At 40.6% G+C, this 16897-nt stretch overlaps 1 protein-coding gene across 1 annotated transcript in view; it reads left to right on the plus strand.

Annotated features, from left to right (window-relative positions):
- b4galnt4a (beta-1,4-N-acetyl-galactosaminyl transferase 4a) overlaps positions 1-16897 on the plus strand; it is a 128518-nt gene that overhangs the window by 60257 nt on the left and 51364 nt on the right. Inside the window, exon 3 of the mRNA XM_051382307.1 lies at positions 10348-10446. Within this exon, the coding sequence (XP_051238267.1) occupies positions 10348-10446 (99 nt within the window). The remainder of the gene's footprint in view (positions 1-10347; positions 10447-16897) is intronic.

Consider the following 16897-nt stretch of genomic DNA (forward strand, 5'->3'; position numbering starts at 1 on the left):
TGCACAAAATCCATGCATGGATGCTGAGCTACAGACGCACATAGCTTTCTTTGAGATGAAAGACTGAGCCTGAAATGTTCTCTTGGCTCAGGGATGATAGCACATTTTAAAAGGAAGCAAAGGACTGGAAAAGGAGGAAAAGGAAAGAAATTGAAAAGAACCAACAAAAACTAAAAGTCATCAACTCCTGGTGCCTTAGGCTTTGCGGACACATCCCTGTGTTTGTTTTAGTGAGGTAAAAATGGAGTCTGGTGTGGCAACAAGTTCCTCTCAACTCAGCCTGTCTCCCACTGGCCAGCCTCCTAAATTAAAAGTACTAAAACAAAACAAAGTCAAATAAATGGAAGACTTTTTTTAACCTAATGTTTATTTTCATGACAGCTTTTGTGTTTATTCTAGCTTTCTAAATGGAACTTTTTCTTGTGTGCTTAAAGTATCAAGCTTTTGTTTCATTTTAGCCTTTTTCTCCAGAATAATTTTTATTATCGGTGTGTAGCCAGGATGGAAAGCTAAGGATAGGATTTGCTCTGATTGATAGTTACTTACTCTGCTACCATTAATCCTGGTTAGTTTGCAGTTGTACCAGGTCTTTAAGGAGACTTTAAATGGAGTATTTGACAAACAGAGCACTTAAAGAGCTTACATAATAAGTGGCCCTTCATACATCTAGTCAGGGAGGGGCTAGTTTTGTGTTAAGCTTTCATTTAACTCTCTCTGGACTTGGAGAAAAAGTTAAATCACACTAAATTAAACAGTATTTCTCAGTAGAAAAGAAGGGAGAAAAGAGCTGGAAAATTGCCCAAGGAAGAAGGATGGAGGGAAGAAAATACTAAGGCGGGACAGAGTGCTCGGGAGTGCTGGTCAGCAGAAATGTCAGTAGCAGAAATCGGGCAGGCAATAGCCAAACTACATATCACAGATACCACATGTGAAATGTGCTGCACCACACATTACACAGTCAATGTGTCTTGTTTGCTGTAAGTTCTAGATATAACTGCTTGTATAGTGACATTCACTTAACACATGTGGATGCATTTATGATTACGAAGCTTTTTTTGATACACAATTTTTATTTATATATCCTATATATAAATAAATATATTTATATATATATATCCTTTATTAGGGTGTCGGCAGTTAAGAAAAGACAGGAAATTAGGGCCAAGAGAGAGATGTGCAACACAGGTCCTGGGTCAGACTTGAAGCAGTTACTTTGTGTTTCTTCGCCTGAAACCCCTAGGCAACCGGAGCACCCCACACTGTCCTTGATTTTGTTAATTTGTTTTTCTTTTGTGTTTGATGCCAAACTGTTTTTTGCTCATTTTTGGTTGGTGTGACAGGTTAATGTGACAGAGCTCACAGTCGAGGCTGGAGTACAGTGGTTCATTTATTAAACAGAATACCCATGCAGTTAAGACAGAGCTTGTGCAGACACAAAGTGAACACTCACTATGACTTTGATCTTTTCTTTTCTCACTCCAGAAACCATATTGTTAGCTGCTTGTCTCTCACTACAGGGGAGATAAATACCCATGAGCGGTGATTGTGAGTTGACAACAGATGAAACTGTTGCACAGTGCCAGTCACTTTTCCCCCTGTGCCTTAGACTGATAGCAGAAGCACACTGCTGGCACACTTAACATTTAGTGAGCCTATAGACCTTCCTCACAGCAGACATTTTGACTCGTCAAACACAGGTGTAACTAATTGCTCCACTTCAGATGCTGCTGTGCCAGTGAAGGGCATTGGTAAAGCATGATGGCTCACTGGAACATCTAAATGAAACATAGTTGGTGTTATTGGTTAGAGCTGTGCTTCTCGTGTTATGACAGTTAAGAATAGTCCCTGTTATACAGTTTATACAGTATATTTTAAAATGTTAAAATTAAAAGTGTTACAAGCAAAATTACTTTGTTTCGTTGTCCAAATTCAATAAAAATATTCAGTTAGTAAGAAAAAGACAAGAAATAGACCTGTAGATGTCCTTTATGAGAGTCTTGCTATCAGTGTATTTATTCAGGAGGGGTAAGATAATAACATGTAAGTACTGATTGTAGGCATTGCTAATCTCCGCACAATCTCCATAATAGCACTTGGGTTCCTCTCTCAGTGTCGCCTCACAATCACAGATAATACAGACGCGACCACCTCCTAGGGTCTTGCTGTTAGCTTATTAATCCCAGCAAGTGTGTATTTTAGTCTGTCATAATTTTAGAGCTTTGAGTCCATCTGCCCGTTTCACTCTCATCTGTGCCGTTATCCTTGACGTGGAGTAGGAGCTGGGGAGAAATGTGTGTGTAAGTATTTTTAAATGTGTTATTAGATCTATATAAATCTGTGTATAAAAGCAGTGTGTGTGTGTGTGTGTGTGTGTGTGCTATGGGTTGGTGGGCATGTGAATTCATATGATGATTTAATTTTTGATTGTGGTTGAGGCTATGAAGGATCACTTCCAGATTAAAGGCTTCAGAACATTTCCTAGTACCTCCCGTTATTACTTTACACAAGCCCTTCTTTCATTCATAATTCACTTTAGCATTTTAATGTGTTTCCTTTCACTAACTAGATGTGACTGAGTGTGTGTGTGTGTGTGTGTGTGTGTGTGTGTGTGTGTGTGTGTGTGTGTGTGTGTGTGTGTGTGCAGCATGGACTAAGAGTTACCTCATATTACATCCCTGGTTTTAGGTCATCTGAGCTGAGTGGGAGGAGGAGACAGTACTTTAGTATATTACGTCTATGTATTGATGTACTACTCCCAAATGTGCTGAGGTTTCTTTCTGGTGACATGTGCAATAAACACAGCTGATGCAAAAAATCTCACCACATACACAGACATACTGTAGCTATGCACAGAGGAAGCAAAGCAAACAGAAAAGTACCTTTAGTGTGAATTCAGTCGTCACACTTTTTAGATGCTTAGCACCTCTGGACATTGGGTTGTTACCTGTATACCTGTAATCCTGCGCCACCTATAGGAAAGAAAAGTAATACCATCTGGACTTTAGACCTTCACATGTAGACATATTGCTGTGTAAATATAAAATAAAACTTGGCGGCACAAGTGACAAAACTGCTGAAGCTATTACTTTACTTACTTCTTACTTCATTACTCCTTGAGGCTCAGACAACGTGCATATTTATCCACAAGCAGACAAGTTCAGATTAGCTTCCGCTGGTTATTAAGCTAATTAGATTGTTTAGAAACTGAAGAAACAGCAGATGTTCCCAAAATGAGCCATATTTTTTCCCTCTTTATGTTCGACAATCTTTTACTTCCGACTGCAGGTATAATATAGCACCTTATATTCGCTCACCAACAAATCCAATCTCTGTATAAGGACTTTGTTCCTTCTTTCCATCCTTGTTATTGTTGATGGAAACTCCTGAGAAACCTTTTGTTCAGCATTTGCCTGAAAAAAAGCATTTTCTCAAAAACGTAAGCCTTTTTTTTAAACCTTTGGTGGTGCTCTGCTCTGCCAAAAAATCAACCAGGGGCTTTTTTTTAAATGTGTAGCTGTACTCTGAGCCTACTGTGGCCAGTATTGATATGTTTATGTTTAAAAAAAACAGTAATGGCAGCTTATGAAAAATTACATTTATCCATCCATCTATCCGTTTTCTCTGCTCAGGGCTGTGAAAACGGTTGCTCAGTACAAGTTAATGCACCACTGCTGTAAACATACTTGTCTCGTTAGTGCATGGCCAGCCTGTTTTGTCGGTTTGTGTGTCCGTGTCCATCTTTGTCTGAGAGCGCCTCAGTTTCTCTGCAGCAGGCTCTGTGTTGATTGGGTCAGATTGAGCACCGAGCAGGTCAGCAATGATTGGCAGTTAACTGTTTGACTGTTCTGTTTGCCAGCTGCCCCATGTCACACCCCATCAGCCGTAATCAGCCTGGACAGAAAACCAAGGGCTAATATGAATGACAGACCTCTGTTCTTTATTCCCCCCTTTCCTTCAAACCTTACTGTGATAGAAAAGGTACGTTGTAATGCATTTTGTTTTCTCAGACAGTAAAAAAAAATACAGCACTACTCCAGCAAAGGGAGAACGCGGCATAAGGCTGGATTCCAGCTCAGATGCTGGCTGCATCTGCTCTGTGTCCCCTTCCAACAATTTCTCCTTTTACGCTAATCTGACTCGTATCTTGTTCAAGGTCTACTTACATTAAATTTATAATGATTAAAGCCACCTTTTGCAGTCTTTCCACAGAGTATTTTTCCTAAGGCTGTACTGAAGCACCTCTCAGACAGTCTTAATTACAGTGCAGAGATTACATGCCATCAAATAGAGGGCTTAAGCTTTGCCTGCTGTCTCTCCACCTCTCAACCTTACACAAAATTCTGTCCTCAATCAGTCTGCCAAAAATATTTGTATCATTCTGATACATTGCTGGCACCAATGATGCAGCAGTATTATCTAAAATGTATTTAGATTATACATACAGTTTTATTTCTAGAGGGCCTCAGACATTGAATTTTCATTTTAAATAAGAAGACTTGAGCTAAAAATGACAACTCTTCAGACCACTATTGATCCAGAGAGAGATTGCACTGCTCCTCACAGCCATTGTCCTTACATGCCTGCTGTACTGATGTGGACTCAAGCATGACAGATATCCTACCACCTTGTCCCAGAGCTGAATCAATAAATAACACACTCTGTGACGTACATGCTGCATGAACATGGTAAGAACGAACTCATGTATGCACAAACATGCTCATCATTAGCACATTGAAATCAGTGCCTCATAAGTACCCATGCAGGATAATATTTGCTCATCCTCACCCCTTTTCTCCCTCAACTGTCTCCCCCCCTTCCCTCCCTCTCTCCCCTTCTTCTTTTCCTTTGTGTCTTATTGTCTCCCTGCCGTACTCATCTCTGCACCATTAATCTTCCAACCAATGAATTGGAGCCACTGACTCTATCACTCCTATTGTTGACTGCAGCCGTCCCTTATTTATGTTCAATTTTTCTCCCTCTCTTCCTCACTCAGCCTTTCTACTGTTCCATTGACCGGCATGTAATTTCTTACATGAATAATGCAAGCAGCGAGACAAAAATAGTTGCACTCTTTCTTTCTCTTGGCTGGGATTTGTTCTGCAATAGTTTAACTGAATGCGCTTGGGCTGATTTCTATTCAGCAGTGCCAGCCACTTTGTTAAAAGGAATAGGGATTTGGATGTAAAGGTATTGGGGCTCCCAAAGCTGCATTCTTACTGAAATAGACTAGAACGGCTGATTGTGAGATCAGGGTGCAGATTTATTCAACCTCTCAGCGCTTGCAAGCGCTGATCCAGGATCACTGGTGTGGTTCCCAGGACAATCCTATTCATTAGCCAACACCCTGAACAGCTACATCAACATATGGCAGTCTGCAGGCAAAAATTAAATTTCAGTTATGCTGATGTGATGTATGATGATGTGCCAATGTTGGACATATATCAAAGTGGCCAGCTTTCATCAATTGACTTCCCTTGTTTCCAAAACAGTAAAGACAATTTTAAGTTAACACAGCCATGTTTATGGTTGTGTTAATTTTCTGTATTTTAAAAAGAAAGTAGCAAGTACCATGTTATGAGCACTACTGGTCTTCTGTTGTGAAGAACAATAACTTAACTACTCAAAAGAGATGTACATTTATTGTGTGAATCAAAGGCCTTTTGCCACGGTGACTGTGTTTGTGGTAAGTTAAGGACCAGGTGCATATGGGTCACACTGAAGACATTTCTAACGATTACCTTGAGCCTTATAGTGCTGCTTTTCCCATGATAATATCCAAGAACTTGTATAAACACACTTTTGAATCCCCATAAGACTCTTGTGAGAGTAGTTCAGCACATTTCAACCTCCCTGTGTTGAGGTGGCATAATTGGCCCTCTAAGGTAAGTACAGAAATAAAAGTGAGCCACATCAACGCTATCTTTGTCCGACTCCCTTCCCCTAGTTCATCTTGCAGAGCATTATACAAATCACAGGTTTCCTCATTGTTCCCTGCACTGTTTTCTTTATTACTTGGACCCTTGGACACCACCAAGTGAAACATGTATAATAATAATAATAATAATAATAATAATAATAATAATAATAATAATAATAACCTTACAAGTCGACCTTCATCTACTCTTTGCAATGCTACAGTGCTTGGATGACTCTTCAATCAAGTCCCGTATTCATTATTATATTGTAAATTCCATGCAATTATTAGAATGCACCTTACATGTCAGGAATTACATTAAGATTGACCCAGTGTACTCACCTACACCCTCCTTTTTTGAATTAGATTCTTACATTTTTTTCAGCATTTCACATTAGCCCTGAAGTCAACCTTGGCTAATGTGAGGCACGTGTTTTATCTTTTGATATATTGCAGAGTTTTGTATAATGTAAAGTGGATGATGTGAGCTCTGGCCATGAGAACTCGCCTTTTCCCAGTTTTAGCTTTGATTTGAATTACCCTAGCAGAGGATAAACGTTATTTATTTAAATAAACCAAACATTTCAATGAAGGACATGATGAATCAGGATGTTACAGAACAAGTTGTTATTATTATCTTACATTAACCCTCTGAGGTATAGTGAAACTCTGTATCTATAGTATCTTGAGAATTGTGAAGAGAAAATCCTTCTTTTGAGTTGTGGTCACATCACATACAGAGTCACAGTGCTGGTGAGTGCGTAATACTTCACAGAGCTTTGTGGTACTGCTCTGAAACAAAGCAGACATTGGTCTGTTTGGTCTGTTCAGTAAAGAGAGGTGGGAAAGGGAATCTGGCAGTCCGCTGTAGCTTCAGACAGAGAGATTTCTGAGGCAACGCACTATGCACTACCTATCAAAGGTGTTCTCTCAGTCATGCTCTTTTTTCCTCTCTAGTGCTCCATTGTTCACCTTTTCTCTCTTTTGTATTTGTCTGTGTTCATCTGTCATGTGCCATGTTGCTTATTCTGTCTTCAGTCTGCCACTTTGTATGTCTTTATTCTCCATTTTTCTTTTTGTCTCTTCTCGTTGTTTCACCCTCTCTTTTATCAAGCTGTTTCTCTCTGTAGAAATATCTCATCTTATGCATCACCTCCACTGCCATCCTGTCACATAGACTTGAAATGTTTGGTCTATGGTGATATAAATTCTTATCCAATATTGTCTGATGCACAATATGATGTATCTGAATACTTGTTTTTGAATCATACAACATACAACATCACCATCACAGATAAGGGGAGCTTTTCATCACAGCTTTTCTTTTGGGTGATGAATCATTGGGATTAGTCACTGCTAAAGTAAATGTCACCCAGGTATCTTTGCCTCCCAGCTACACGGATTAATACGAACAATAAACAGCCAGTGACCAGGAGCCACTGTTGATTCAGCAAGACTATAGGATGAAAAATGGGAAGCGTCTATATTATTATTATGGTGGGACTAATTAACATACTGTATATCTCTGTGGTGGTTAACATGAATGAAAAATTGAGAATAATGTCATTACTCCGACACTACTTATCAATTTTTACACAGCAGGTCAAGGGGAATGATACTATGATTTGTGGACTTTTGGGAGCCGGCTGAGCTCATTCACTGGAGTTATCATGGTGGGTGGATGGGGGAGGTTGAGAGATTGGTGAAACAAGCCCCAGATCTCAGCTCTGCTCTATCTGCTCTACCCCCCTCCCACTACTTCACCACCCCGCAGACTGGGGCTTGTTTGTGTTTAATAAGGGAGATTAATTAAGCTCATTGGTATTCTAGGACACTGGATCTAGCTGTTTCCCGGGGCTAGGATCAGCAAGGTCATCCGTTTGAATTGTGCAGTGTGAACGTGGGGTGTCTGGAAGGAAACAACTGGGAAGCTTGCACCTACTAGAAGGAGTTTTTTGACTGGTGGGATTGATGGATGTAAGTGGCAGACACCCACTGATTTGACAGCTAGTCTATCAATCAAAGCCTCTTGAGATTAACAACCTCTGCCACGCGTGTTCATACATAAAACAACTTAGTTTAGCTGTAATGAAGTGCTACTCTCCCTCACTGTTTCTGTCTCTGATGCATCGCTGCCATAGCAAACAAATGCCCACATTGTTATGGGCCATTTGTCACTCTATTTGAGTGAAAGTCAACAAGGTAAATAGCAATGTAAACATATGATAAATAGTCAGTTTCATCAGTGTGATTGATATTCCCAGTTTTGCCTCTACGCAATGGTTAATACAGGCCATCTGACAGGCCCCCCTTAGCATCAACTTTAATTATCAGTGAAACATGATAACACAGTTCTGGGCCCAGTGCCAGAAAAAATGTAGATCTGCTTATAAATTAGAGATTGTAACTCTGAAGTAATGAGTCACACAAATATGTTACAAGTATTTGTAGTGTGCTATAAGTAATGGCAACATCTCGCCGAAGTGGAAAGTCGATATACACAATAGAGGAAAAAGAGATGCAGCTGATGAAGGATGCAGTGCAACCTTGGGTCAATGAGTTTAACTGTACCTTTTAGTATTGCATCGATAAGCAGACTTTGAGTTGGATCGAGCTGAGGCATCGCTTTAGGAAAGTGGTGTCTGTATGAATTACAATCCACACCCTAGCAGTGATTTAGAGTTTGGGCTTTTAAGGCTGACAACATATTATCTCTAAAACATTCTCACTTTTAATCACAATCAGTAACTGCAGATCCCAAAGTTCTTTACCTACGTGGATAATCTTTCATCATCATTCAAACAGTCATCACACCTGTTCTAATAGTGAAAGCTGATTAGCTGACAACACAGGCAGGCAGGAAGATAAAGCTCTTGGTTCTTGGATTGCTCACAGTAAGCACACAGTGTGAGACAGTTCAGGTCTAAAGTTTATTTGAAATGGCACCAACACCAAGCTTTGCAGTGTTGATGACAAGAAAAACAACACCTCTAACTTACTGACGCACTCAAAAGTGCAAAGGGTTAATAGGGAAATAGAGCTGTAATGGTATGAATTCCCAGAACAGAAATAGTTGCAGAAATAAGCTGATAAGATAAGAATCAAAGTTCATTTTTACATTTATTAAGACGTTGAATTTTTTTTTATGTAAATGTGTACAAGCTGTACTACAGTAGGATTCAGTATTCTAAACAGATACATTGTTATGTAATGAAATGATGATTTAAAAAAATATATCATTTTGCTGCAGGTGTTGAAATCAGGTTTTCCAGCATTTCCAAACAATTCATGATTTGTCTGCCCCTTGTATTTTACTGACCAGGAGTCCTGTCTCGTACATTTATTCTTCTGCTTTCTTTGTTTCATGCGAGAGTCCAGCTGATGCAATATGAATTTTGTGTCCTCCGGTGGATCTATGTGTGATTCACAATTTTTTTGTGCATGTGTCAGACAAAGTGCTGGAGCTTGTTTGTGAGTCTTTGGTTAAGCACAAACATCCGGCACTTTACGCTCCTCTGGTGTCAGACAGGAGCCTGTTGTCACATTTCTTCATCTTTACCTTCCCTGCCCTCCTTCATCTCGATCCCTTGGAAGTTAAAAAAGTAATCAAAGGCTTGGCATCCGACAGCTCTGTCTCTTTGCCTCATCCACTCTAAAAATGTATTTTTTCTCCCCTGATTCTTTTGCAAACACTGGTGACTTCTCGACAAAAGCCCCTCATTTCAGGGGTGCCGAAAACCCCTCCAGTGTGTTTTGGTGGAGGTATATCTCTCTTTGACATCCCTGCTAAATGGAGGATGTTTTGCCACTCATTTAACAGCTCTGCGACTTGGTTCCTCCTCTGGGAGTCCGGGAGCCTTTTATCTCATCATAGTTGGCCCGAGAACTTGCGCTCCTCTCTCTTCTGTCCTGTCCGTCACACCACAGCATTAACATTAACATGCCTCTTAGCAGGCCACAGAGAAAGAGCCCTGCAGTGCTCTGGCCGGAGCACCGGGCTAAATCCCTGATCGGGGGGAGAGTTCAGGCTCCCTGGAGAGGAGATCTTGGCCGGCAGGGTGGATGGTTAGAGTATGTTGGAGATTAGGGCTTTGGCGAGTCAAACGCTGGATTAGAGTCATGGTGAAGAGGAGATTCCACAAGGTCTTAATAGTAGCCTTATGGGGAAATAACCCTGTGTTTGCTTGGTCTGCACAATATATGTGTGTGTGTGGTATACTCAGCTGTGTGTAATGCACACTATGCTTCCATAAATTAGAAAAGTCTGTGGTTTTAACTAATGATGCTACTTTATCTCATCAAGATATCAATTATGTAGCGTATAGGGAGAAAAGTCATGTCACCCAAAGATGGATGTATGACCTTTTAAAAACCTGTCTCTTTTTTTGTGGTGACTGATTTGTGTCTTTATTTTGTGCTGTATTTCTTTCAAGGATGATGAGCCAATCACAGGAGGGGCTGACGGCAGAGACCATGCCCACATCCGGAAGTTCCTTAGCCAGCACCACAAGAAATTGCCATGGAAACCGGAGGTAATACAAATGATTTTCTCTCTTTTCTTTTACTTTTGTTTGCTCTTTCTCAGGCTGCTACTCATCTCCTTATCATCTTCCTTTTAACCCGTTACTTCCATTATTTCAGATGGATATGGAATATTAAATTGAGGTCCTTCAATTGCTTTGCTAATTGTATCAGCCCCCCCCCATACGCACACACCACACTTTTATCAGCGATTAACCTTTGAGAAAATGGTTTTATTCATCACTGACTTCGTATTCGAATGTTTGCTTTTTGTGAAATATAATTTAGCTGCAGATGTCTTACTCCCATTTTCTTTGAGTTGTCCTTTTAAGCGAAGTTGATATTTGAGGTCAAATAGAGATCCAGTCATTCTCAGTTCCAGTCACGGTTCTATTATCGGAAGAACAAAATGTACCTTACGGTTATGATGATAAATTATTGTGTGATGGATGATCATATTTCATCCAAAGCCATTAGCGGGTAATATTTAAAGGCACCTATGACTCGAAGATTACAAGTTGATTTGATTCATCCTAATTTTTCAGCTCACTTACTGATGTAGTTTACACACCCGCTGCAACAAAGGGAGCAGCAGACAGGGCAATTAAGCAGCGGATTTGCGATATGGAAAGCGGCTCTAGATTTGTAACCTGTTCAGCAGAGTTTAATTAAAGGATTGTGTATGTATGTGTGTGTGTGTGTGTGTGTGTGTGTGTCTGCAAGCCTAATCTTCAAAATATGATTTATTACCCGTTCTCTACCTGGGGTAAAGTCTAACTATCTCTGCTGAACACCACAGTGTGAAGTTCTAGACAAACTGTGGAGAATCTAACAGTTTGTGCACACAGAATGAGATGTATAATACAAAATTACTGTTGCACAAGTTATTTTTAAGTAGATTATTTTGACTGCAGCGATACTGTGTGTGTGTTTTTTTTTTTTTTACAAGATTCTCTATCTTTCACTGCCTTGTTCTTAGCTTTCTGGCCTCTTAAAGCATGTAATCTTCTGCACAAGGCAGCTTTACAGGGGTGCTGAACACAGTATGTGGCCGATAATGTTACAGTAGCTGTTGTTTTATCTCAGCAAAATTCCCTGGGTGAGCCGGTCTTGAGTTAGCCTGTCTTTGCCTTTGTGCTTTGTCTCAGCAACACAATACATCCAAGTTAAAATGTAGCGCTAAAATATATTCATAACCCACATCCTTCCATATTTTCTTACTTTGTTATTAGCACAACAAGGCTTTTGTCACATGTGGATGATATCTGTCATCCCGCCTAGAAACCTCTCTTGCCCGAATATGGAAGGGCTTGCATTCTATGTCTGGATGACGCTTTTGGCATAATTTAAAATAGTGCTACTTAGAAAATGAGAAGTCACGTTGATATGAAACAGCCAAGCTAGGACTGCAGCCAAACAAGCTATCTGAATCTGGACCATGTTGACTAATTGCACAAATGTAAATGGATTCCATGGCCTGATCACAGCGAGATGCTTTATTATGAACATCCTGTTTTTTTTCTGTGCTTTCTTTTTTATCATTTTGTATGTGAACACTGTTAAAATTAAAGAATGTATTTGCACTTAAAAGACATGTACATGATTTCATTGACCAAACCTAATTTCTTATTTATGGTTTGAATTGGAAAAGCGAACCAGCCTCAAAAGGGAAATAAATTTTGCAGCATCCACACCAACTAGTTTTTCCACTACATTAGGCCTGACTAGCATCAAAGCTCACTTGTAGAAGTCAACATGCCATTTCTTCAACTCATTTCCAGCCTACTCATAAAGCAACATGCCATTTAGTTTCTGTGAATATTATGCAAATCTAGCATAACTCTACCAAACATTTCATACGTCTCCATGAACTTGTATGAAATCTCTCCCTCTCTTATCTCAGACTTCTGCCATGTCAAGCCTAAGCCAAGTCTGTCAGAAATCATGGAGTGCGGCAGCTCTTCCTTTGCTTTCCTCACTAGCTATCTGTCCTAATTACCAGCAGTAACTTGCTTTCCTGGTGTACAGCCAAGATGGCAGAGGTCTGAGGCGTAGACTCAGGCTGGTGGAGGTAGAGTGGTGCCATATGCCAGCTGTCACAGACTGGCAGAGGTCACACGGGCATCCAGAAGCATTCATACAAGGCCACAGGCAAAAAAAAAACCTCAGCTGTTGTGCACAAGTGAAATAAAAGGATTGCTGACTTTATTTTCTGTACTGCATGTACCCTTAGAGACACAGAGATAGAAATGTATAGAGAAAAGGCAAATCTCCAACCTGCATTGGTTCTAGCAGGTGGTTTCCAGCCACCACCAGTGACTGAATGAGTATTCCCAGCCAGTGAACTCACTCAGAGGTGACTAGTAGTGGATAAACATGGACATTCAGCAGCTGTAGAGTGGTAGTCCTCTGTCTGTCAAGGACACTGGCATGTCAGGGACACTGACATGGCTTGGAGAACAGGAAGAGATCTGGCCCAGTTTTTAACAGTCAAGTATTAGCCAGGCATGGTGGGATAAACAGTCATTTGCAGCAAAGCTGACATAGATCCAGAAAGAATTTGAGCATAATGAACATTTTTTTATTTAGTCAGGAGAAGAAAGAAAGTGATGCTAAGAGGGATTAGTTAATTCATTGTAGATTTTGGTATCAGTGGGAGTTTTATGATTTCTTTACATGTTGCTATTTCTCATTAAATCCACAGAGAGCATATATTTAACATGAATCAAATCATCATCTCAGATGTACTATAAATATGTAGCTGTGATGTTAATCTGATATTCAAAAGGTGTTAAACCAAATACAGTGGAGGATAGATGGAGGATAACAGTCTCCTGGGACTCAAATGTCTTGGTTTCTGGCTCATGTGCTGTAAACAAACAAAACAAAGCTGGAAATGTGGTATTGCAGATTTGGACAGCCTATTATTTACCACTCAAGAGAGAAGTGAGGAAGATACTGTGGCACAACACAGACACATGACTCAGGTGGGACCAGTTTTCACAGCTGGCTCCTTGCACAAAAAACACATGCAAGGAATAAGACCGGAGGTGGAATTAGATCTTTCTCTCGTCTCCGACCCTCCCTTCATCACACAATCAAATGTGTAAGTGACTAGACTGGGGGAGGACGCACAGAGAAGAAGCGTGATATTCGGAGTTCCTTCAGTCTGTCTTTCTTCCATCCGTCTGTCTACTCCAAATGCTAAAGAGTCAAATAGACAAAACAAGGAGGCATACATGTGATTTCTGTTACCGGCCTCTCATTACAGCTGAGTGAGTGATTGACACATTTGCTGCAGGAGAAAAAAAAACCTCCATTCCCTGCCTCACGTTCCTCAGTTCGACGTATCCGCTGCAGCCACATCCATCCCCCTCACGTTATATCCCTGGCATGACAGAAGACATGTAATTGTAGGACAGATGGCAGATTATACAAACCCTCATTACAGCAGTTGATGAGGCTGGAATCTAGATCATATGAACCTTGTCTTACATTTTTTGCTGCTCTCCTCTGTGTGAAATGAGTTCTCTCATTATCTCTCACCATATAATCCCCTCTTTTAATCCTCTGTACCTTTGAAAACCCTCCTTTTCCTCGCTGTCCCTAACTACTCATCCCACTCTTTTTCTTTCGCCTTTCCTAAATTACTAATAGGCAGAGAAAGACGAGACAGGCAGGGAGAAACTTTCAAAATGCCCTCTAGAAATTCAGATTTTAAAAAAAGCAGTAACATTTCTGTAATAGCCACAGAGGGAATAACTCGCATGTAACATGTATCATTTCATTGTTCATTCAACACTTACGTTTTCGCATTTCAGCTCAAAAAAAAAAACACAATACATATGTGTTATGATGCATCAACGGTGAGCTTTAATACCCTCTCGCCTACAGTATATGCCCCGGGGGAGCGAGCTGAGTAGTATTGTATACACCCCAGTGTGCCTTTGCCAGGAACATCATGTCTCACTTTTCTTATCCAAAGGGGATTTACAGTGTCATTTGGTGCAACTGCTCGTCAGTCGGTGCACCATGCTACCATTTGTCAGTGCCTTGCTGCCAGCAGGAAACGCAGAAGGCTGCACCAGATTTCGGGAAAGGGAGATAGCCTCCCGGAGGAGAGGGGGAGAGGAAAGAGAAAGTCTGATCTGTGCTCCGGTTGATAGTGCAACCAGATGGTTGAGGGAGAGAGAGAGAGAGAGAGAGAGAGAGAGAGAGAGAGAGAGAGAGAGGAGATATTGGAGTGGAGGGCTGTGGAGATGGAGATATGCTAAGACAAGCTCACAGACATGTTGGTATGTGGAGAAAATGCGTGTTCTGAGGAAGATAGGCGAGACAGTAACAGTGCTGTTTAGAGCGGTCTCTTAAACAGTGCACTGTACACTCTTTAATTTAAAACGTCTCATTCAATCATTTGTTTTCTCGCTCAGTGTCTTTCCTGTGCACCTGTCATTTCTCCTGCCCACTCTTTCTTTTCTCTTTTCTTGCCTCATTCTTCCTATTTGACAGATAGCATTAATTGCCTCCTTCCATCTCCCCCTAACGACAGCCAGACCTATAGGTGTGTTGCTTTGAAGCTGTGGCAGCTTAAGACTATATATAGGACAATTGTTGTAATGTGTTGAGAGTAGGGAAGAGGTGGATGGAGATAAAGATAACAGGGAAGGACAAAGGGATTCTGATTTAGGAGAGACTGACAACAACAGACAAATGGACAAAAGATTGAAAAAAAAAATTACAATGTACAGATCTGTGAGACTGGAGCTTGGTGTCGTGCTTAAGAGCACTTTGACTGGTGAGCTGGAGGATTCTTTAAGTAATATCTTTTTTTAATTTTCTTTTTTATGATATCTATTAAACAATGCATTAATTGGGGGTTTATGTTGCAATGGTAATTATTCTAACATTGTATTGTTATTCTCAATAATTGTTGATATAGAGTGGTGCAATAGTTTGGGAAATAATCTGATAGTTTTTTATACTTGACAATATTCTGTATATCAAATGATATTTGCATGTTAATGTTTTAATTTCATTTGTAAAAAGTTGATATCTACCTATTTTCAGTTGTAAAATTATAATTGAAGAGAGCAGATATCCCCCTTTTATTTACACAATCGCAAATGCCATATATTATTTATTGTACATGCTTTCTACATTCTACGTACTATATGCAACTGCACTTTGTGCTCTTCTTGAGTGACTGCAGACTCTTGGAAGCAGTGGAGTGTTTAGTAGTCCATCTACTAGTGGATATAAGGCACATGGTTGTAATGCAGTAAAATGAAAAATAGAAATGTCTATATCAATCAGCTGAAATGACCATAGAAAATACTGGTTATCAGATATCAGCAAAATCAGATGTCCCTGTCTTTGCCTGGAGGTCGAAACAATTAGCCCGACAAATGGCCACTTTGTGCCGCTGACTGCTGTCTCAGCTCACCACAGAACTACTTTTCCCCAAGTGAAACCTCTAATCAAACCCACAGACAACAGACAGAGTGATTGTGATTGACAGACAGAGCTAGTTTGATTTGGGCACTCCAGTGCTTCTGTATGTGTAGTTTATGTTGCCGGTGGTGAATTTTGTTATTGTGGGTGCAAGTACAGAAAACAAATGCTTTCTCCTTTCCTCCTATCTGTGGATTAGGCTACTAGTGTATGGTGGCAGGACAAGACGGAGGTCTGTCTCTGGTTTTGGATTAAGTTACAGAAGACAACAAATGAGAGTAGAAAGGAAAGAAGGAAGGAAGAAAGGAAGAAAGGTGGCAGCAGCAGTCATTCTGTCTCTTCTTTAGCCAATTACTGAATGTGAACGTGAGCTGACAAGGTTATAAAAACAAAAAGCGTTTGAAAAGACACAAGCTGCCATAGTACAACCTAGAAAACCCCCCAAAACCCAAAAGCACGCAAGTCACCGCCTCTATACAAACTGTTAATGTGTGCGCCACTTTATCCCACCACGTGGAATCATGAGGGGGACAAAAAACGAGAGAGAGAGACAGCACAGAGAACTGACAGCCGACAGCTGAGCTCAGGGAAACTAAAGACAGAGTGTAGAGAAATTGACGGCATTTGGCAGCACACAGACAGAGATGGAGGGATGGACAGGGAGGAAATAGAGAGGTCAGAGGGAGGAGTAGACAACATTAGGGATAGTGGCACTGAAGGCTTTCGGAGAGAGACAGAGAGACAAGCAGCACTCCCAGGGAGAAAGCCAAAGGACATAACAGGAGCTAGGCAAAGGCAGTTTAGCAGGGATAACAGAGTTTCAGAGACGGTGAAGAAAAAATAACTTCCTTCTTGCCCCATTCCATATCCCGTTAAGGCTAGATCACAGACAGGCATCTTGCAGTGCTGTCACCCACAAAATAAAGCCAATTAAACCCAAGCACCCCTCAGGAGAAGCCCGACTGTGGCCTCTCCAGGGCTACACAAGGATATGTGTGTGTGAATAATTAC

The sequence above is a fragment of the Dicentrarchus labrax genome, unplaced genomic scaffold (assembly GCF_905237075.1).
Source record: "Dicentrarchus labrax unplaced genomic scaffold, dlabrax2021, whole genome shotgun sequence".
NCBI classification, from domain to species: domain Eukaryota; kingdom Metazoa; phylum Chordata; class Actinopteri; family Moronidae; genus Dicentrarchus; species Dicentrarchus labrax.